The sequence below is a fragment of the Mastomys coucha genome, unplaced genomic scaffold (genome assembly GCF_008632895.1).
Source record: "Mastomys coucha isolate ucsf_1 unplaced genomic scaffold, UCSF_Mcou_1 pScaffold5, whole genome shotgun sequence".
Taxonomy (NCBI): domain Eukaryota; kingdom Metazoa; phylum Chordata; class Mammalia; order Rodentia; family Muridae; genus Mastomys; species Mastomys coucha.
Window position 1 is genome coordinate 109,685,148 of NW_022196911.1, and position 22,967 is coordinate 109,708,114.

The 22,967-nt window shown below is 47.9% G+C and overlaps 1 protein-coding gene across 4 annotated transcripts in view; it reads right to left on the reverse strand.

The window, feature by feature from the left end:
* The window catches only part of Slc39a11 (solute carrier family 39 member 11), a 432,379-nt gene that overhangs the window by 125,411 nt on the left and 284,001 nt on the right, over nucleotides 1-22,967 (reverse strand). For all 4 annotated transcript variants that reach the window (XM_031351836.1, XM_031351835.1, XM_031351837.1 and 1 more), the window contains exon 6: nucleotides 12,268-12,438. In XM_031351836.1, the coding sequence (XP_031207696.1) occupies nucleotides 12,268-12,438 (171 nt within the window). The remainder of the gene's footprint in view (nucleotides 1-12,267; nucleotides 12,439-22,967) is intronic.

Sequence of the window (22,967 nt, forward strand, 5' to 3'; positions counted from 1 at the left end):
TCTCTCCCTCTCAGTTAAACCTCTTACACGTGGAACTGTTTGGGCCTAGTGTGTGGTATGTTCTGATGTGACCCGCTGTTCTAACACATCACTAAGAACATATGTCTCTGTTATCAAGGAAATACAGGTCTTAGCCTCTCTGGCAGCCAACAACTAGAAGATAAACACAATAAATGAATTGTTTTTGAAGGACAGGCAAAGTATTTCCAGAAAATATATTGTTCAATAAATGTCTTATGTAGTAGCAGTGGGTGATAAGCTGGGCAATGTTCCTAGCAAAGACCTGAGAGTAAATGTCACAGTGTTTTCCATTAGAGAGGATCCCATCCTCAAAACCTGAGTTAAAGGGCTAGATTTTCAGGCAGGCATAAGATGACATGAACCCTTTTTGCTGTCTTGGCCAGGAGAATGGGCAAATGTCTATTTGAAAGTAAGAAGAAGACCGGAAGAGGAGGTGCAAGAGGAGGAGGAGCAGGAAGAGCAGAAGAAGGAGCAGGAGGAACAGGGAGAAGGAGGAGCAGGAGGAGGAGGAAGAGCAGTAGAAGAAGAGCAAGAAGAGAAGCAGGAGAAGGGCTTTCTCAGTCTTGGAGCCGCCTTAGCCCAGCGATGGACATCGTGACTCAGCATGTACCAATTTTCCTGGACAAGCTTTCTGAACCCATGTCTGAACTCCATTCAAGAATAAAGCAGAATTGGGTCGGCAGTTCAGCACAACTGGCAGAGTGCCATACAAGCAGAAAACCCTGGGATTAACCTCCATAAACTAAATGTGGTAGCATATATCTGCAGCTCCAGCACTCAGGAAATAGAGGCAGGGGTACCCAGGGCTCAAGGTTGAGCTTGGCTATAGGATGAATTTTATGTGTATGTATGCATGTGCTCATGTGTGTATATAAGAACACATTTGTACAAGTACACATGTACACATGCCTATATGTGTCCATGTCGAGACATGCTCAATCACTCTTCCTCCTATTTTTTGAGACAGGGCCACTTAATGAGCCTGAAGCTCCTGGATTTAGCCAGGCTGGCTGGTCACCAAACTCCACGGATCCTCTTGCTTAAGCGCAGCATAGTGGCTCATGCCTATCATGCTAGTACCTGAGACTCAGAGGCAGGAGGATTGCCATAGTTTCAGGCCAGCCTGGGTTACAGAGTGGGTGCCAGGCTACCTCAGGCTATAGAGTGAGACCTTGTCTCAAAAAAAAATTCAATAAATAAACAAATCAACAGCTAAACAAAGAAGTTCCTATTTAAGCTGTATTCTGGTCGTGGTAGCAAGGCAGCATGAAGTTAACCACAACCTTGGTAAGTCAATACAGAAACTGCCTTCCAACTATCTTGCTTTGATTTTTCTCTTCACCTTACATAAGATGTAGGAGAATGACAAAGTCAACGTGGAAACTAGTCTTCATTTTAACCCAAATCCAAGTGCAGCAAAGACTGTGGCTTTGGCCAGTGTGGTCTGAATATACTTGACCCATGGGAAGTGGCAGTATTGGGAGGTGTGGCCTTGTTGGAGGAAGTATGTCACTATGTAGGTAGGTGTTAAGGTTTCCTACTGCACAAGCTCCGCCCAGTGAGGAAGAGCGTCCTCTCCTGACTGCCTTCAGATCAAGATGTAGAACTCTGGCTCCTCCAGCACCATGTCTGCCTGTACACTGCCATGCTTCCCGCCATGATGGCAATGGACTGAACTTCTGAACCTGTAAGCCACCCCCAATTAAATGTTGTCCTTTATAAGAGTTGCCTTGGTTGTGGTGTCTGCTCATAGCAATGAAACCCTAACCAAGACAGCCAAGAAGCAGGGCTCTGAGGTCCTGTGTGTCCACAGCCCTTGGCAGGGGTGGTGGGCATCCCAGCTTGCCTGGCACTTGCACATGGGATCACGCAGGGACCCTGGAACTGCAATCTCCCACTCTAGGAGTTCATGCCAGGGCTTGTGCTCACATCCAACAGCACAATTTGAAAGCATGCTCTCAGCTTCTGCTACTGCACACACCCAGGAACACGATCTGTTGAGCAAAATGTCATCCCATACAGGAGCCCGTGCTAATTATAATGTCATTTTCCCCACTGAGGTGCAGATAATTAAAGGAGAATATTACAGTGTTTTCAAACTCCTGGAGTAAATGAGAGGAATCTTGAAGTCACCTGCTGGAGATGAGAATTAAAGTGCTCTGAGCTGTCCCCCTTGGAGGTCACCTGACTGGAACTGGAAGATTCTTAAGGACTGAACTAAGGTGCCCCAGGGGAGGGGAGGAGGGGGAGGAGGAGGGAGAAAAAGGAAGGAGGAGGAGGGAAGTAAAGGAACTCAAGTTCACCAGGTTCCGCTGTGCTCCACCTTAAGTCGGGTTACACAGCAGGTGGCCCGCCTGCTGTAATAGCTGTGAACTCACTGCATACAGAACTGCAAGGTGAGATGCCATCGCCAATTTACATCTGCCAGCACAGAGATGCTCAAGCACTAACCCAAAGTCACATGGCTAAGAAAAAGTCACATGGCTGGTGGCTTCAAGAGCTAAGTCTAGACCTTACCGATTCTAAAGTCTGCGCCTGTCTAACTTGATGGGTCTCGACCACTCTTGCCTGCTGGCGATGGTTGTGTGGAAGGCAGACTTCTGGGGGAGTCCTTCTGCAACCTTCTGCGGAGCTCCCTTAGGGATAGTCCCGGCTATAGAAGAGGTCTCCCATCCAGGTTGCCCAGTCTAAGCCTGCTGCTGAGCAGAGCCTAGGACATCTGGAGCGAGAAGTCTGCCAACATACCCGGCTGGTGTCACAGACGCTGACATTTCATGTCGTTAAAAAAATAAAATAAAAAAGCAAAATGTGTTCCCTGAACTTTTTGGAAATAGCTGAGATGCTTCACCACTTATCAGTAGAAAAGAGGCCAAGAGCTCATCCAGGCAGGGGGAGAACAAGCTGAGTGACAGCCTGCTCCACCTTAGTGGTTGCTGTGTGGCCCGAGGCTCCATCTTTGAACTTTTGCATCTCTGTCATTCAAGAGGACAAATACCTAAACATGATCATGGATACTTCCAAAACCTGAGTAAATACCTTTTATTATTGTAGTGGTTTGAATAGGTATGGCCCCTGTAGATACATGTATTTGAATGCTTGGCCCACAGGGAGTGTGTGGCCTTGTTGGAGGGAGTGTGTCCCTGTCAGGGTGGGCTTTGAGGTCTCCTATTGCTCAGGCTCTGCCCCGTGCAGGATGGGTCTTCCTCTGGCTGCCTTCCTCCTGCACCATGCCTGCCTGCACACTGCCATGCACCATGATGATAATGGAATGGACCTCTGAACCTGTAAGCTAGCACCAATTAAATGTTTTCTTTTTTTAAGAGTTGCCTTGGTCATGGTGTCTCTTCACAGCAATGAAACCTGAACTAAGACAACTGTCCTTGGTAATTCAAAGTTATGTGTGGTGATGACCTGGTGGCTGGGCCTGTATCACCGATTGCTGAGAACGACACCCAGTGTCCAGAAGCAGAATGTGAATTAGCAGTAATTACATCATGCTTTTCCTGGGAAAATCCATATCTAATAATAGAGTGTTCTGCTCAGTCCTTGTCCCAGGAAAATGAGACACCATGCTTTTCTCTGTAACTACTGGTCTCTTTCAAGTGGATGCTGGGCCTCCAAAGCCACTCTTGCTGTGCATGAAGACCACCATGGGGCAACGGGAATGTCTGAAGCACACAGAAGCCAGTGGCTTGTGCCATGATCAGTGGAATCCTGACTTTTAGTGGTCCAATAGAAATCCAAGTTCAGAAGTGACCAGTATTCCTTAAAGGGTGGGACTCATGCACACCCCAAAGCCAATACCTCCCTGAGTGGTGCTGTGATCAGTCCTCAATTACAATACACTAAGAACAGAAAAGGCTGGTAGCAAAGAACAAAGTGGGAGGAGTTTAAAAAAGGAAACAGGGACGTGGAGGGGACAGGGAATCCACAGGAAGACCATCAGAGTCAACTAATCTATTCCCTTGGAGGCTCCCAGAGACTGAAATACTAACCCAAAGGTACAGAAGGGCTGGACCTAGGCATCCTGCACATATGTAGCAAATGCCCAGCTTGGTTTTCATGTGGGTCCCCAAACAAATGAAGCAGGGGCTGTCCATGACTCTGTTGCCTGCCTGCCTATGTGTGCCTCTTAACTGTCTAACTGCCTTGTCTGGCCTCCAAGGGAAAGGATGTACCTAGTGGTGCAGTGACTTGAGGCACCAGGGTGGATTGGTACCCAGGGGGGACCTCCCTCTTCTCAGAGGTGAATGGGAGAGGTGGGTGGAGGGACCGTGTGAGAAGAGGACTGGGAGGAGAGGGAGCTGCAATTAGAATGTAAAGTGAGTAAATAAATTAAATCATGGGAAAAAAATCACACACACACACACACACACACACACACACACACACACACACACACACCAAATAAAAAATAAAACAAGATCCATGGACTTCAAAGACTGGAAAGGTTTCTCTGGGACCTGGCAGTTCCGCCCCAAGGTATGAAAGCCACAGAGCATGTCCACCATATTCCTACTCAACACTGAACAAGGCAGAAGGAAGCCAGACACCCAAGAGCTGATGAATACAAGCCCAGTGACATTCATCCACATGGATGCCACGTCTCCAGTTCCTATGACAAAGCCACTTCAGCTAGCTCATGATTTGAGAGGATACAGTCCTCCAGGGCAGGGAAGCCATGGAGGCGGGCATGAGAGGCAGCTGACCCCATTGCATCCTCAGTTAGGAAGCAGGGAGTTACGAATGCTGGGGCTCAGCCCTTTCTCTTTTAGATTCAGTGCCCAGCCCTCAGGCTGGTATATCCATATCCAGGTGGGTGTTCTGCACTTGGTGGAACCTCTCTGTAATCCAGAGGTGGGTCTCCAAATGCAGTGCCACGGGCGGTGATCACCCACAACATCCCAGAATGAAGACTGTTCTAGGCTTAAAGGAGAAGCAGAACCAATATAAATGCCGTACAAGAAAATAACAAGGCTGAGTGAAAGAAAGTAGCTGCGGCAGGCCGCATGCACAGTGCAGGACACCATCTGTGGAGGACAGAGGACAGAGATCGAGGTGGAAGGGGGTGCACAGTTGGGAACTGGAACCTGACTTCTGCTAGGCGTGTGGTTTCTCCACAGGGCGGGGAGGATGTGGGAATTCGACTGTGGTGATAATTCCACACCCTTCGACTCCTGTGTAACCTCAAAAGGGTGGCTTAATGTGGCATGTGGATTCTCTCTCAAGAAATATTAGCAGAAACAGTGTCCTCTGTGTGGGAGAGCAAGTAACATCTTCAATTAATTAGAGGACCTCCTGCAATCTATTTTTTTTTTAAATAGAGTACCATGGGGAGGGGGGGAGTTGTATGGTGAGGTCCCCAGGAAAGAGAGGAAACACTTGATTATCTTGTTACCTTCAGTATTCAGTAAAAGGCAGCTGGGAGCCCATTTGCCATGAACATCTTTTTGGTCACCGAGAGTGCTGATTTAAATAGGGAAGCAGCGGAGAGCGTCCACAGGATGGACGTGGGAGCTGCTGTGGTTGAAGCCTGAAATGGGCTCAGGTTTTGGATGCTTGGTCCCTGCTAGTAGCACTGTTTGGAGAGGTGAGGCTTAGCTAGAAGTAGGGCATGTGTATGCATGTGTGTGTATGTGTGTGCATATGTTGGGGGGAGGAGTTGTCTGTACCTCATCTCGGGGTCCTGTCACCTCTGTCAAAGACCAAGGTGCTCTGTTTGCCATGCCTTCTGCCATTATGACGGATTAGATCCATAGTAGGCCAAAACAAAATGTTCTTCCCTCTGAGCCCAAAATCCTTACTTAAGTGGAGTCTGTAAGGTACTGAAATAACAGTGGCATACATGTGATGAATATAGCAACACCCCATGGTACCCTCACTGCGCACACACATACACACCCTTGCACATGTGTGTGCATATACATAGGCGAGAGACAGACAGACAGACAGAGACAGAGACAGAGAGACAGAGAGAGCATGAGTGAGCCCAATCAATACCTTTTGAACCCCACCAATCCTCTTATTGGATAAGGCACAGTGAGTAAGTTGCACTGTGCGCTCAGTGATGGCGGCAGTGGCGGCGACAGCAGGTATAGAGAAGGCCAAACAGAAGCTGCCTGGGTATGGGAAATGAAGAAGAAAGAGCTGGCTCTCAAGGGACGTCCCAGAGGAAGAGGAAAACTCTGGAAGACTCAAGCTAATTGTCTCTGGCCAGCATAGCACTGATTGCTTTGGTTTTCCGTGGCTCAGCCAATGAGAACTACAAAACCATCTGGGTTCTAATGCTTGAGCCTATTAAAATCGCCCTCTGGATAGGAGAGAATGACCAGAGTCCCACTATCCTGAGTTACCTGGGGAGGCTCCACATGCAGTCGGCAAAGGTTCAAACAAGAATGTGTCAGGGGGAGATCGAACACACACAGCAACAGCACACAGAGTAACAGCCATCCAGAAGCCTGAGGAAGCTGGAAGGAACAGGACATGGATGTCCCCAGCCCCACCCTGGAGTCTCCTGCAAATCAGAGCCTTGTCAACAACTTCACTGACTTAAGACCTCTTTCTTCCATAACTGTAGGAGAATAAGTCTGATCTCATGGTTTTCTTTTAAGCCATTATGTTAGTAAAAGGTTGGTAAAGCAGCTGTAGTTAACTAGTATAGTCCTTCATCTTCTTTCTAACACAAATGTTGGTGTTAGGAGGCAGCTCTGAGGAGGTCATTAAGTCATCAGGATGCAGCCTTTGGAAATGAGATTAGTTACACACACACACACACACACACACACACACACACACACACACACACGACCCCACAGAGTTCTTATCCTTGTTCCACAATGCAAGAACAGCAGGCTAGCCCAATTAAAATCCTCTTTGTCATAAATGCCTAATTTCCCTCTCTCCTCCTACCACATGAGGACACCAGGCTAGCCCTGTTGTGTAATTTCTCTCTCTACTTAATGGGGACATCTACTCACCTGGGGACATCCCCTTTCCCAAACTCGCTTTTATCTCATCACAATAAGGGTAGTTTTTTCATAGGGAAGTTTGGATCTAAATCTGCTAAAAACATGAAGAAAATAAAAATTCGTTATAACCCTCAGGAACAGCCAGCCGGCATTAATATTTTGTTTTCTAAATTTGCTCTTGAGTTCCCTGAGACTAAAATCGCTTCTGACTCAAACCCCGAGCATTCCTTTGAAGCCATTATTAGAAACTAGCAATGATGACAAGCCAAATAATTAAAATCAACTGCTGTGCTGTCCTGGAGACACAAACAGCAGCCCCCGGGTCTCCAGATCACAGCAACAACTGTCAAATGAACTTGGCTCTGGACTGTAAGAGAGGGAATAAGAAAATCAGCTGTGCGGGCTCTGCTATGGCTCTCCATAATCGGCCTCACAGGTGAAGGCAGAGGGGCTGCCATCCATCCCCAGAATCCATATGACAGCTGAGTGTGGCAGCACGCACTGCAGTGCCTGAGCTGGGCAGATGGACAGGAGTGGATCCCTGCAGTTTATAGGCAGCCAGTCTAGCCTCAAGGCTTGGTGAGAGAGCCTGCTTCAAAGAGTAAAGAGAAGGGTGACGGAGGAAGACACTGAATATCATCCTCTAGCCTCCATTTCATGCCCATGTGTGTAACACCACACACACACACACACACACACACACACACACACACACACACACACACGGACACACCACAAATACCTGCCCTTAGCCCACCTGGTAGCTAACATGGAAAGTCAACTGATCGTTCAGCTCTTGAATAGCCTCTGCTGTCCTAGAATGGAGGAGGGCAATGAATGTGCCTGTCCTTCCTGGTGTTGGGAGTATAGGGTAGCCATGGACTGGGTTGGAACTCCAGTACATGCTGTGACATTGGGCCGATAAAAGAACACAGTAGTGACCTTTTGGAAAGATGCCCCATTTAACAGGAAAACACACAGATTTAAACAAATAAGTATATAATTAATAGTGCATGTCACATCAGAAGGAGACACCATACACCCCTGCTGTCATGACACTCCAGCCCAAAGCATTGGAACCAGATGACTGAACTCATGAGCCAAGGTAACCTTTTTACCCTTTAACTTGATTTCTCTTAGGTATTTTGTTACAGTGGTGACGGTAGCTCACGAAGGTCCATAACTTAAGTGAAGTCCTGGGGGATGGTGAAGCTCAGAGGCTCAGGGATTCATCCATCTGCACATGTAGGTTTTCCACATTAACTCAAGTGCCTTGGATAAATACCAATGCCCTCAGGTGTGTGGTCACACTGCAGGACACTCCAGAGCCAGGCCACCCATTAATAAGCCTTCTCTCTTCTTTCCACATTACAGTGCAATCCTTTTTAAAACAAAGTGTCATCCTCAGGATGTACAAAACTGAAGCAGCAAAGACAAAAACTTCAAAGGAAAAATCAATTACCCATTAAGTCACCGTGGAACGTCTATCTGAAAACCCAGAGACCTGGAGAATGTCAAAGATGCACCTAAATTTTTAATAAACCATAAAGGATGGTGTGAAAAGAAGAGACCTTTTCAAAGGTGGCTGGCACTGGACGGGCCCTTAAAATGACTCTTGTCAGAGAGCATTCCACAGCTGACAGGAACCGTGGGTGAGTTATCCTCTTCAGACGACAGCAGAAACTGGAGACATGAGAAATAAACCTTGCCGGGAACTTCAGAGTTATGTAATTTTGTTTTCCAGACAGGGTTTCATATAACTCAGGCTGGCCTCAAACTTACTGTGTAGCTAAGGATAATCTTGAACTTCTGACCCTCCTGCCTCTACCTTCCAGCGGGCTGAGAGTACAGGTGGGTGCTACCATGCCCAGTTTACGCAGTTCTGGGCATCAGCCTGAGGGCTTCACGCATATTAAAGTAAACCCCACCCCTGGGACAGCATCCCAGCCCCTGGGATGTTGTGCTCTGTGGTTAGGTCTTTGATGATGTCCTACAGTGCCAAGGATTTAGAGAGTTCAGGTGCTGAACTTTTCTCTTGCTGTACACAGCGCCTCCATAAGAGCAGCTTACAGAGAACGGCTTTTCTGGGTTCCTAATTTAAGAGCACGGCTCTGGTGGTGGGGAACTCAAAGGGCAGGAGCTTGGAGTATCTGGTCAAATAGACCTCCCACCCCTACCCCCTTTTGAGGAAGCAGAGAAGGCTGAAGGATTCTATTTAGCTACTTGTCATAATCCAGGAGCCGCCCAGAGAATGGTGGGCTGGCTGGCTTTTAGGGTGGGTCTCCCCACCTCAATTGAATCTAATGAACATAATCCCTTTCAAGTGTTCAAAGACTAAATAATCCCTTACAGGTTTGTCTTCTAGGTGATTCCATTTGCTATCAAGTTGATGATTCATACGATCACTGAAAGTGTTCGTGAGTCGCAGTTTCCCCCTGGAGTCAGACTTGAACCTGTGTACCCAGCCCTCTGCTCAGCATCTCCCCTGCCTGACTGGAGCTAAACCTCACAATCTGCAGTTCCGTTCCCATCCTCTTAGCTCAGCTCCCGCTCTCTCCCTAGAAGATCTTAACCACAATCCAGTGCCTGTAACTGGTCACCTCAGAGCCTTGGGGGTCCCCCTGGCCCATTTCCTCTCATACATCCTAGCCAGTCCATTTGCCCCAACCTTAACAGTCAGGAAGATAGGTTGTGCTATGTGTGGTTGTGGCTTCTCTGGAGGCAGCCTGGTACCCAGTGCATTCTGGGAAAACCTGTTTTGTAGACATTGTCAAGTTCCTCGAGGAACCAAACACTGCTATGACATCCTAGACCTGACTCTGAGCCCACTAGGTGGATCTTCATTCTTATTGGTTAACAAGGGGTCTTGAATGAGCGACTCTACGGTGGCTGAGAGGAAGGCACAAGGAGCCCTGCTCCTGCAGTGACTGGTATTCTGCAGGCTGGAAGAGACTCAGGAGTCCTCGGACTTCCAATGGACAATTTAAGACTCTGTGGTTCTCATGACAGGGGCCCCCAACAGTGCAAACCCATTTAGGTCTTTCTGCACTGTGTGCTAGGGTCCACTGGAAGACAGATTAAATGGGGAGCTTTAAGAAAATTAGCCAAAAATGTCTGCCTCTGACCCAGAAGGGCTAAAGGGCCAAGAGGGAAATGGCAGAGAGACAGGCAATGAGGGAGATGGCAGAGAGACGGGCAATGAGGGAAATGGCAGAGAGACGGGCAATGAGGGAAATGGCAGAGAGACGGGCAATGAGGGAAATGGCAGAGAGACGGGCAATGAGGGAAATTCTAAGAAAAGCAGCCTATGTATGATTACACAATCCAAATTGCTTTAACTACGATGAAAATTACCAGATAAACACGTTTCTCTCCTCCCAGAGTAAAAGCCTGGCTTATAAGTGATCTGGCCCAGTCTTTTTGGTGGATTCCATGTGTACTAGACTATAATAATGTAGACAAGGCGTCTTTGTACAAGTAAAAGTTATCAAGTTCCCCAGAGGAATAACCTCAATCTGCCTGTGTTCTCGGCCTTGGCAAAACTGAAGCCGGGAGACAGCAGAATAACAGGCACATGGGCCTTAAGAGAAAAGTGTTGTCACTCTGGAGAGCCTCGGCCAGCTGTCACTCTGGAGAGCCTCGGCCAGCTGCACTGATCCTGTCCCAGATACCAGTCGGGATCTATGAACTCTGTGTGGATTTGGAGAAACGAATCGCCTTGGACAGCCCCCAGGGAAGGCGACTACGCATGCTCGAGGACCGCTCCCCTCCCAACCCAACCCCCGAAAGGTGATTGCGCATGCTCAGATTTCAGCAAACTATGGATGGGAATGATTAACAACCCAAGACTGACAAAGTCATAGTTGAAAGACCCGAGGAGCCTGGCCCGGTACAATAGCCCCCATCTGTCAAATGCTCAGAAGGTCCGAGCATGGTACCGAAGCCAACGGCTATGTGCATGCTTCATAGAAGTCTCAAAAGAAACCGTTGGCATTTAAGTCCTATGTCAGCCATGAGAAAACCAAACAATATTTAGAGATTACCTCATGAGTGGGTGGCTGCGCTAGAATCCCACACTGTGTCCCCAACAGCTTGGGATCCTTCATTTGTTTATTTTTGTAGTAGCCTTAGTTTTTACTATTTTAGCTTACTCATGTCTTCCCTTGCTCTAAGAGAAATAGTATTTCTTTTTATTTAATAGGGTTTATTTAAAAGATAAAATATTTTAAATAAAGTACCACTAAGACTCCTGCCACTAAGACAGGTGCCACCTCAGGCAGGTGGCAAGCAGCCCCAGGACCAAAGGCATCTAATAAGTTACTGTGTAATAGGAAGAGGTCTGTAAAGTTCTCAGAGGTCCCTACAAAGAAAGCATTGCGAGAAACCTGTGTCAATTAAGGCAGAGATCCATACTGTTTTCTGGGTATATGTGTACGTGGCGCGCATGTTTGTGGGTGTACATGTTTGTGTGCAGGTCAGCATGTGTGCAAGTTAGGTGTCCTTTCTCAGCTCTGTCCATTTAATTTTGGTAACAGTGTCATCTCTCAATGTCCTGTAACCAGCGTTTTTCAACCTGTGGCTCATCTACCCTTTGGGGGTAGAATGACCCTTGCACAGGGGTCACCTAAGACCATTGGAAAACACAGACATTTACATTACAATTCAATACAATAGCAAAATTAGTTATGACATAGCAATGAAAATAATTTTATGGTTAGGGGTCACCACAACATGAAGAACTAACTGTTTTAAAGGGTCACAGCGTTAGGAAATTTGAGAACCACTGCACCAAGCCCTGAGGGTCCTCCTGTCCCTGCCTCCCCAGTGCTAAGGTGACAGTCAGATGCCATCATGTCCAGCTCTCTCACTTGGGTTCTGTGGGTGAAACTCACACGTGTACAGCAAACCCTTCACAGACTGAGCTATCTCCTGAGCCCCTGAATTCAACATACCCTAAAACATCATCAGTCAGAACTGGAGACATCCGGGACCGGCAGGAGGCTCCCTCTATCCTAGCAATGGTGGAGGTTACGAAACTATGATCCACACGATCTGGTACCAAATATGTAAGGAAAGGGACCTCGGGCCACATAAAGTACCTGAAATGGAGCAGTGGGATCTGCAAAGATCATTGCAGAGTGAATCACCCATAGAACAGAGTGGCCTCCGCTCCCCTCCAAGTAGGACTCAGGTCACTTCCGACAGTTACCCTTTTCCAGATGTACGGCTGTATGGATACTTCAGACAGGTGGCAAGCAGCCCCAGGACCAGTCCTTACCTGGAATATTGTGTATAGTGATGGCCAGGATGAGCAGAGCAATCCTCCTCCAGCTGCTCACACCAGGCTGCCCCAAGCTCCCGTACGCAGGTCCTGAGGGGCCCGTGCCCTCTGGGAGGTCAGTAGCTGCCACCTTCTTCCTCTGGTATACCTCGCCATTCTCACGCTTGTCTGTTTGGAAAGAGGAATGGAGAGAGAGAAGGGCTGTAGAAATGTGCACACTGACTTCTGGACAAGCAGGAGCAAGAGGAAGCCTCCACGCCAGGGACTATCCTACATCTAGACGGCCACGGACCAAGAATCTCTTGATGGCTCAGCCACTCCTTCGGACAGTCATTCAGCAAGCACTCGGAAACCAGTGTGTGCCTGGAGTCTTGGTTCTAAGAAGGGTGAGGATGCCATAGAAGAAGAAGGACACAGAGGACTGCTAAGGAGCACAGATTGTGGAATCAGGCCATCATTTTTATTTCATGACCCACCCAGCCACCCAACAGCTGAGTGATGCTTGCTAACCAAGTGTTTTCACTGCACTGTACTATAATTCCCTGATTCAGAGCAATGGAGCATTGAAACCATTCCTAGGGGGTTATGGGGTTATAGGAAGGGAGAGAAGCCTGGGTGGACAGATGCTGTTGATTCATGGGCACGGGCCATGTCAATCACTAACACTGGAGCCCCACTGGGGTCTGAGTGCGAATGTGGACAGTGTGTGAAGAAAATGTTCAGCAAAGCTCCCTCCTATCCTACTCCCCAAGTTTATGGCCTGAAGACTACCCCCTACAGACACCTACTCGATTAGCTCAACCTGCTTCCTTCTCCAGCTGTATACAATAACCCAGCCTCCTTGACTCGGTTGTACATAACCACCTTCCTCTGTGGTCAACTGTACATAGGTGACACACCGAATTTCTGGGGCGCTGCATCATCTCCATCAGAGATCCCACCCTGGCTCATCCCAGCTTTTATATGCCAGCATGTCTGTTGTGTCTGCCATCCCTTCCTTCTCTCATCCCTCCAGTTAGGTCAACCCTAGAACCAGGCAAGAAGACTCAACAAGAGAGCATACGGAAGCACTTGGAATTACTCTCAGTGCCGAATGCACGGACTGATATTGTTGGCAACATGTTCCCTTTCTCTAAAAACTCTACAGAATTATGAATGGGACCCTGCCCCTGGTCATCCCGAGACTCAATGGGAAGAACTCAGATGCCAGGCTCAGCCAGTCAGATTCCCTCTCCCAGAACGCAGGATGACTTGCAGGTGTGGGTGCTGACAGAGTGGTTCAAGAGCAGCTGTAGAAGAACAGGAGACAAAGGCAGCTGAGCAGACAGACAGAAGGAAGCAATGTGTACCAGTAAGCAAAGACAGGTAAGCATCCAGCCAAACAGACAGACAGACAGACAGACAGAAATGCATGGCAGCCCAGGTCCAAAGGAATGCTCAAGGTCTGAGCTCATAGACTAACCATCTGAAAATTCCCAGTTTGATTTGATTGACAGGCATGTTGATTCACGTTCCAGACTCCAGCCCTCGGGAGGCTGAGGCAGGATGATCTCAAGCGTGAGAGAAGGCTGGGATACATAAAAGACTCTGTTTCAAAGGAAAGGAAATAGTTCTCCTGGTTTGGACTAGAGTGTTGCTGCTTCCTCAAGAGGCTGCCACCTTAACAGTGTTTCTTCACGCATGGCCTAATGGTCCATTGTCCCCAGGCTGTCTGTTTTACCTAATATGAGCCTAGAACATCTTGGGCAGGGCCTAAGAGCTAAGAGTATGGCAGCCACACATCGCACTTTGGGCTCACCCTCCCTGGAGAACGGCAATGATGTTGATTATTCTACTTCATTTCTGTAGCTGCGATAAAATACTCTGACAAGAGGGCAGCTTGGGGGAACAAGGGGTTATGTTAGCTCACAATTCCAGGTGATAGCCCTCTATTGAGGCAAAGTCGCCGTGGTAGGAATTTAAAGAGCTAGTCACTTCATAACCACAGTCAAGGGCAGAGAGCAAGGCATGCACATGTGCTCACTTGGTTGGGCTCAGCTCCATTTCACCACCCTAATATAGTTCTAGACGCCTGCCTACGGAATGGTGCCACCCACAGTGGAGTGTGTCCTCCCACAACAAGTAATTAAGACAATTTCTCACAGATATGCCCACCGCCAGCCCAATGTTGATAGTCCTTCTTTGAGCCTCTCTTCCCAGGTGATTCTAGATCATGTTGTGTTGACAATCAAAGCAGATGCTGCTGCTGTTATTTTGTGGTACTGAAGACGGATGGAGTCCATAGGCTTTGCCCTTGTTGAGAAGGCTCTGACAGCGAGTGGCACCCTGACCACCTACAGCAGATTGTGAACCCACCTCATCCTCACATGTGTCCAGGTTTGGGAGATCCCTAACTGTGGGAGATGGTAGAAAGCTTACACTCTGGTACTCTGGGTCCAACACTATCATCCATGCCCTTGACAGAGGGCAACAGGGACCATCAACATTCATCTTTCCTGTCACCACTCGGGGAACTTCTTTCCAAAAGTGGAGAATTTCTGCTATGAAGATGAAAGAAAGCAGGGCAAGGCCTTCCTCAAATCCAGGTTCAGTGACGAGGGTGCTGGTGAGATGGTTCAGTGAGTAGAAGCACTTGCTAACCAAGCCTGGCCACCTGGCTTGATGTCTAGAACCCACAGTGGAAGAGGACAACCAGCTCCTTAGAGTTGTTCTCTGACCTCCATGCTGTGGCCTCTGATCCCTACCTCATCTTACCACTGCCACATACTACTAATAAGTGAGATACAATTTTAGAAACACAGAACACCTCTAGGGTCTCCTGGCCCCTCACTGTGTGTACATATTTGATCTAATACCTTTTTTGTCACATCTGGTTATTATGGTTTGTCTCAATTTTTGGGATGCTGGCCCTAAAGAACAGAGTCCCATAGGGCTGGAGAAATGGTTCTACCTTTAAAAGCTGATATAGCTGTCTCCTGAGAGGCTCTGATAGTACCTGAGTAATACAGAAGTAGAGACTCACAACCATCCATTGAACTGAGCACAGGATCCCCAATGAAGGAGTTAGAGAAAGGACCCAAGGAGCTGAAGCCCCTTAGGATGAACAACAATATGAACTAACTAGTACCCTCAGAGCTCGCATGGACTAAACCACCAACCAAAGAGTAAACATGGTGGGACTCGGGGTTCCAGCTGCATATGTAGTAGAAGATGGCCTAGTTGGTCATCAATGGGAGGAGAGGTGTCGCCGCCCTTGTTGCTGCCTCACCGATCAGCGGAAATAAGGAGGCAACCACGAACCCTTCTCCAAACAGTTTATTCAGGAACCTTGTAATCTTACTTCTTTCTTCTTACTTCTTACATCTTACTACTTACATCTTACTACTTTCTCCTCTCCTCCAGCCCCGAGCCCTCGCGGGTTAAATACTTTCCCTGGTCCCAATCAGTATCTGGCTATGAGGCAAAACATAATAGGCTGCGGGAAATCATGCCAGTTTACATAACAAACTGGAGGCACTCAGCTTTTCCAAATAAGGGCTTGTTTATCACAATGCTCTCTGCTTTGGCCAGAGAGACCAGGTGCCAAATATATAGGGTGGCAGCTGCGGCTCCCCACAGAGAGGCCCATGGTCCTGTGAAGGTTCTATGCCCAAATGTAGGGAAATGCCAGGACCAGGAAGCAAGAGAGGGTGGGTTGGTGAGCAGGAGGAGGGGGGAAGGAATAGGAGGTTTTCAGAGGGGAAACCAGGAAAGGGGATAACATTTGAAATGTAAATAAAGAAAATATCTAATTTTTTTAAAAAAAGGATTCAAGTGTGGTTGCCAGTACCCCAATCATGTGGGTACAACTTCCTGTAACCCCAGCTCCAAGGCGATCCAGTGCCCTCTTCTGGTCTCTGCAAGCAACTACACTCATAGAGATACATGAATATAATTTTTTTTTTAAAAAAATCTTTTCAAAAAGAGAAAGGGGAGGAGAGACTAGGGAAGGGAAGAGGAGTGGAGAGAATGAATGAAAGTAGGGCTGGGCAGGGGAGAGGAGGGAAGGGGACTTAAGGGGGGAAAGGAACGAAGGCCTTAAATTGATCCTAAACACTGCTTAACTCATAGCTGTCCTCTGGAGAGCACATCTCAGTGAGACAGCAGCTCCTCCTGGGCAACCCTTGGAATTCAATCCAGGCTGTGTAGTGTCCACACTGTGAGTGTGTGTGTGTGTGTGTGTGTGTGTGTGTGTGTGCGCGCACGCACAGAGCGATGTTCCTGCCCCTTGGTCCCATCTTCGATGTCAGACATACTAGGTAGGCTCCCTGAAAAGCACAGGTGTTTCTGTGTACACAAGACTGGAAACTGTTTTATAGACCTTAAGTTAATAACATCTAGATGAGTCCGACTGCAGAGGCTGGTCAGGAGTTCCCAGAATTCCAAGCTCCCTGTCTGGAGGCTTGTGTGCTGTCCACAAGCCTAGCACCTGCTTCCCTGTTTCCTCTTCCCAGATGCCAAAGCTGGAATTCTCTCTTCCCTGCGCTCCAACAGGTGACACCTGATAAGCACAAACCTGGAGCCGTGAGCTGAGCAAACGGGTGTCTGCTGCCCAGGACACAGCTGCCCCCGTGACATGACAAGCTCTGACATCCTCTCCATGTGGAGTGGAGCCATCTTGATCAGCAACCACAATGTAAGTCCCAATCCACGCTGCAGCTGAACATGCACAGATGGCCCGGGAGCACGACTGTGTCCTCAAGGATTCGAGACACATCTAGGGAGGTGAGTGTGGAGCGAGCCTCCTCTTTTGTAGCCCATGGGCCCAGCCACATGAGGACACAGATGTTCTGGGGTCCCTGAGAGGGCTGGTTAGACCAAATGGGCCCAGTGATGGAATCTCAGGCCTCCCATGAATATGGCAATGATAATTAACAGATCACCAGCCACAAGAGAGTGTGACTTAAACCTCCAGATCTCACTGGGGATGAGTTCATTACAATAACACAACAGGCAAGTTCTTACCTACTGAGCGCACACAGCTCCAAATCCCTGCGAAAGGTCTTGTTTCTAAGGCCCTGTTATGAAATACAATAATGAGTGGCCAGGGATGCAGAGTGACTATGTCCTGTGTGCTAATGAACGAGCAAATCAGAGGTATGGGGGAAGAGGGCTGGGGGGGAGGGGCTCACTCGGTATAGCAATCATTCTGCGCATGTTCGGACCCCCTTGCAAAAATCTGGCAAGAAAGAGGCTGGTAAAGTAGCTGCCAAGTGTGATTCCTAGAACATGCATGGTAGAAGGAGAGAACCCACTTTCCTAAGTTGTTCTCTGACCTCCAAAGGCACACACAAAATTACATAATAAGTGTAATTAAGAAAACTTTAAGCCTGGCAGATACCTGTAACCCCACGGGGGCACAGTAGGGGGCAGAGATTTAACAGACTCCTAGACATTCCCTGTCCGCTGGCCTGGCCTGACTCACTGGAGGACCAGGCCAAAGAGAAAGCCTGTCTCAAAAAGGTGGGAGAAACCTAAGGAATAACCAAAACCCATGGTTGCCCTCTGTCCTCTATGCCTGCATGCCTGTACACACACAAGAATGCACAATCGTGCATGTTATGTTTTGCCTGCATGTATATATGCACACCATGTATATACAGTGCCCACGGGAGCCAGGAAAAGGCATTGGTTCCTTTTGAAACTGGAGTTACGGATGGTTCTGAGCCATCCCGTGGGTACTGAGAATGGAGTCCAGGCTCTCTGCTAGAGCAGTCAGTGCTCTTTAACTGGGATCCAGGACTTCAGCCCTCAGAACCTGATTCTTAGAGAGCATTGTCATAACACATACTTATAACCGAGCCCCCAATTACACTGACTCTCTGAAGACAAGAAGGAAGGGGACATACTGGTGGCTGCTATTCTTCCATGCTGTCTCCATGTGTGTATACAAGTAAAAATAAATTAAAGGTGGCTGGGTAGCAAGTGTCTGTAATCACAGCATGGACGGCGATCTCCAAGCTCAACGATAGCCCAATTGAGTCAATGAGCTCCAGAGTTAGTGACAAACCCTGCACACAGGCACACATGCACCTACAAATATACACTGTACACATTACATATAATTACATTAAAGAGCGGGTGTCAGAAAAGATATCCCCACACCCCAACATGGTTTCTTTCAGTACCCATCTAGCCCCTTGTCCAGCTCATGCATGTGGCTTCTGTCTTCCTGCGTGTCTGGACTCAGGGCTGTCACTGCAGGGAGACTGGATGGAAGGGCCACAGTGCCTGCCGTGGGACCACAGCTCCATCAGTGTGCTACTCGACTGTCTACAGCTGGGATATAAAAGCCATGGCCAAGGCCACATATAGCAGAGAGTGTTTAAATGGGCTGACAGTTCCAGAGGGTTAGTCCATGATGGTGGGGTGAAGCATGGCAGCAGGAATAGCTGAGAGCTCACACCTCAGGCCACAGGCAGGAGGCAGGAAGCACACTGGGAAGGGCACAAACCGTCTGAACCCTCAGAGCCTGCACCCAGCCTCCTTCCAATAAGGCCACACCTCCTAATCCTTCCCAGACAGTTCCACCAGCTGATGACAAAGTATTTAAACCTCTGAGCCTGGGGGCCATTCTCATTCAGGCCCCCAGACTCAGTTACTAGTTTCACCCAACAAATGCTGCCACTGATTTCCTTGCTATAAAATGTATGTGCCTAATTATATCTACCTCATGAGATTGTTCCAACAACTGAATGTGGTGCAGTGCCTGGCTCACAAAACACACAACCCATGACCCAGTTTTATATTCTACAGTTGCACTTGAGAATGTGGGAGCATTTTCTACAGTTCTCAGTCTCTGGGATTCTGTTTAATGGTCCTAGGGCTTTTGACTTAATTCTGAGCCCATTATTTGCCCAATTATTTCTCTTAAATCCAAGCAGAGACTGACCCACCAGCCAAAGAGCACACATAGGCTGGACCTCCCCCCTGACACACACATATGTAACAACAGATGTGCGACTTGCTCTTCATGCTGGTCCCCCAACAACTGGAATATGGGCTGTCCCTGACTCTGATGCCTGCCTGTGGATCCCTTTACCCTAACTTGGCTGCCTTGTCTGGCCTCAGTGGGAGAGGATATGCCTAATCCTTCAGTAACTTGATGTGTCACAGTGGGTGGGTCAGTACCCAGGAGGCTTCCCCTTTCTCAAAGGAGAAGGGGATGGAGAATGTTGGGAAGGACTGTGGGGGGGGCGGTTGGGAGGAGGGGGGCTCCGACTGGAATGTAAACTGAATAAATAAATTAATGAATGGAAAAAAATTCAAGCTATTACTTTTGCTAAAAGCTGTAGTGACCACCTCTTGCCACACGGAGTCCCATTTTCCTGTTTCTTCCCATTCAGAATGGGCACCTATGCTGGGAAAAACCCCTTCCTGGTGACTTGATGCACCAGACCTTTGTACATTAGCTTCATGAACCGTGTTCATCAGAGGAACCCATAACAGAGCAATGACAGCACTTACTTCTCTTCCGTAGCACCCATGTCAGGTACCTCACAACCACCTGTGACTTAAACTCCAGGGGACATACCCTCTTCTGGCCTCTATGGGCCACTGTACTCACATGTGCCTACGTACACACCTAGACACACACACATGAATTCAAGAACAGAAATAAGCAAATGAGAGCACGCCCCCTTCATTTGTCCATGTCACGCTTTCTCCATTCCACTCCCTCTTCAAACTGACCTTGGCCTCATGTTGGTAGACAAGGAGAAGGCTTCAAGAAGATGGTGAGAAAGACCAAGTGAATTCTTGGCTTTTGGTCTTCTGGGGGCCTCAATCCAGATGGCTTAAAGGAGACAAGGGCTTTCCACAGGGGTGTTTTGACTTGTTAGTAATTTTGCAGCGTGGTTATCTTTAGAACACGTTAGGCGTTTGAGCTGTGGCCCCAACTGCACAGTGGCAATAAAACTGGCCTGTCACTTGTCAGGAGACAGTAAGGGCAGGAAGGACATAACGGGCATCTCTGCCTAGCCAATCATCTTCTGTCACTGAATCCTACCAGACTATATACCAAGAGTGTCCTCAAATCTTACCGAGCCCTTGGAATTGACAACTGAGAGATACAAATGTAAGGTTCCCAGCTTAAAAATCAATGTCAGGACATTCACCCAAGTATCATGGATGGAATGAGAATGTTAGGTTGAAGAGACCGCCACAGGATGGGTTATATTCATCCTCCTCACTGTAGGCAAACACCTCACCCAAAACAGCTCATCTATGATTTTCTTTCTGGTCACAAAATTATAACTTCATGCTAAAGGGAGTGAGGGAAACTGAACACGTACACAGATGTTGCAAGCCACCATGACCTCACTGACAGAAAAATAATAAGGGAGGTGGGTGTCCTTCCTTCTGTGCATCCTCATACGGGGTTGCACAGGGCTGAGATATCACATGACGCGATGCCAGGCGGCTCTTTGCACCCACTGAACACAACAGAAGCAGTGTCTCCTTTGACTCAATGCTCTTTCAGACACTAATACAGATTAGGTCTGGCTTTCTCATGTCTCTGGGCCCTGAGGCTGCTTCTAAATTGTTTCCTTATTAAATATCATCTTGAACACTAACCTGTGCAAATGGTCTGAAATTCGGAAGGAGCAGGAAGATGTCGCCACTGGCACTGCTATGAACAGCATTTTGTCACTCTTGTTGGCCAAACTTCAGTCAGTACTGGGTGCTTCTCAAAAACACATTCACGTATGGGAAAGAGGATGCGATAAATCTCCCCTAACTTGCATCTCCTTGACTGTAAGGAGAGTGGCCTGACATTTGCCACATCCAATCCCTCTTTTGTGATATGCCCTTGGCCCAAATGAGGCCTCTTTAAGTAATTACCACGTGGTCATTTTCCCATGATCCACTTATGTCTTTCAGTGACTGATGAGGCCTGGCTGGTAGCTGCAGGGGCTCAGTGTGAACCAGACGGATGCATCCACCTGGCCAAGGGAGAGTTCCAGCAAATCATCTGAGTTTGTGTTGGGCTTCTCTAGGGTTTTTGGAGATTATATAACATCTTTTCTAAAACGCTGTATGTGCTTTCCTCATGGCAGTGAGACACTCTGGGCATTTTCTCTCTCAATGTGGAGATACCACTCTTTCTGGGAGCAGAGGAGGAACATGGGCACCCCCTTACTTCCTTCATCTACCTCACTCCCCATACCCCCCAGCAGCCCTAAGATCCTTAGAGAAATCACAGCACTTTTGCAAACAATACAGAAAGAAAAACCTATTGTGAACAAGGCCCCTGCTAATGATGCCTGACACAGGAAATAAAAAGCAGGTGGCTGGGTATGTATGAATTTCAGATTAAAAATTTGTTCGTGTAAATATAACCTAAACTCTGCATGAGAAAATAGTTTTACCAAAATATACATTTATTTTTGAAATTCAAATTTAGGCATGCTCTATTTTTTTTTAGTGTGTTGTGTGTGTGTGTGTGTGTGTGTGTGTGTGTGTGCACTTATGCAGGTGCCTGTGGAGGGTAGAAGTGGGTGTCAGTTTTCTTCCCCAATTATTTCCAACCTTTTCTCTTTTCAGACTCTTTGGGACCCGAAGCTCACTGCTTTGGCTAGCTCGGCTGGCCGCTGGGTTCCTGAGATTTTCCCATCTCCGTCCCCTCAGCCCTGAGTTCTCGTTAATGCCGCAGCAGCTGGCCTTTCTGTGGGTTCTGTGAGATCAGAGCTCAGGTACTCATGCTTGAGCAGATGCGCTTTACCTGATGCTCCAATGTGTGTCCAGTCAGGAACCCAGATCTTATAAGGAACAGGGTGAGGAGACTAGTTACACTGTAAATGGAGAGCAGGCGGGCACTCTCGCCTCTGTCTGGAGCCTATAAAGGATGCTCTTCCTGTGTTAAGATTCCACTGGCGACCAAGGAAACTGTGGGAAAAGAATCGAAGCATTTCCCATGCTTTATTACTGACCTCTAGGCAGAGAGACATCTGGGCCTCACTGAGGAACTCAAGAAGCACAATCAGAGATTTATTTGCAACCTTTTTAGCTAAAAAGGGTATTTCCATTTATCGCTCCAACAAGCACCAGCTGCACAATGATCAGAGGGGTCAGAAGCTGCCCTTGTAAGGCAGCTCATTTGATTTCCTGGTCTTCTCAGGTACTGCATGTTTTGACAGGCACCAAAAGCCATCGCAGCTGTACCTTGAACACTTATGAATAAGCAAATGGGTCTGCATAATTGGCAGAAATTAAGTGTGCAGCTGTGGAAGAGGCAGGCTCACTATTAGCAAAGATTTCTCATCCATTAAGCAAACCATCCACTAAAATGTTCCTCATTCCAAGGATCCAGGTAAAATAAATTTTATGCTCAGGCAATAGAACCAAAACATCCAGTAATATTAAAAGCCTATCAGTCGGACCGGCTGTTCTATGTTAAGGGGACAAGGAGGCACTTCACGGACCTGGATTCACTTAATTGTGATCTCAAAACTACATCCTGGCTTTGTCTCGAGAGGCCTCCCTGCTGCTCTCTAGCCCACCCTGACCAGACTGCCCAGGACAACAGCACATACGTGTAAACATGGTCAGCATGGACTCCAGAGGACCTGGTAGCAAGATATCTGCATGCAAAAGGTTCTTGCATGCTCGGGAGATGCTCAGTTGATAAAAGTGCCTGTCCTACAACAGGAGGACCT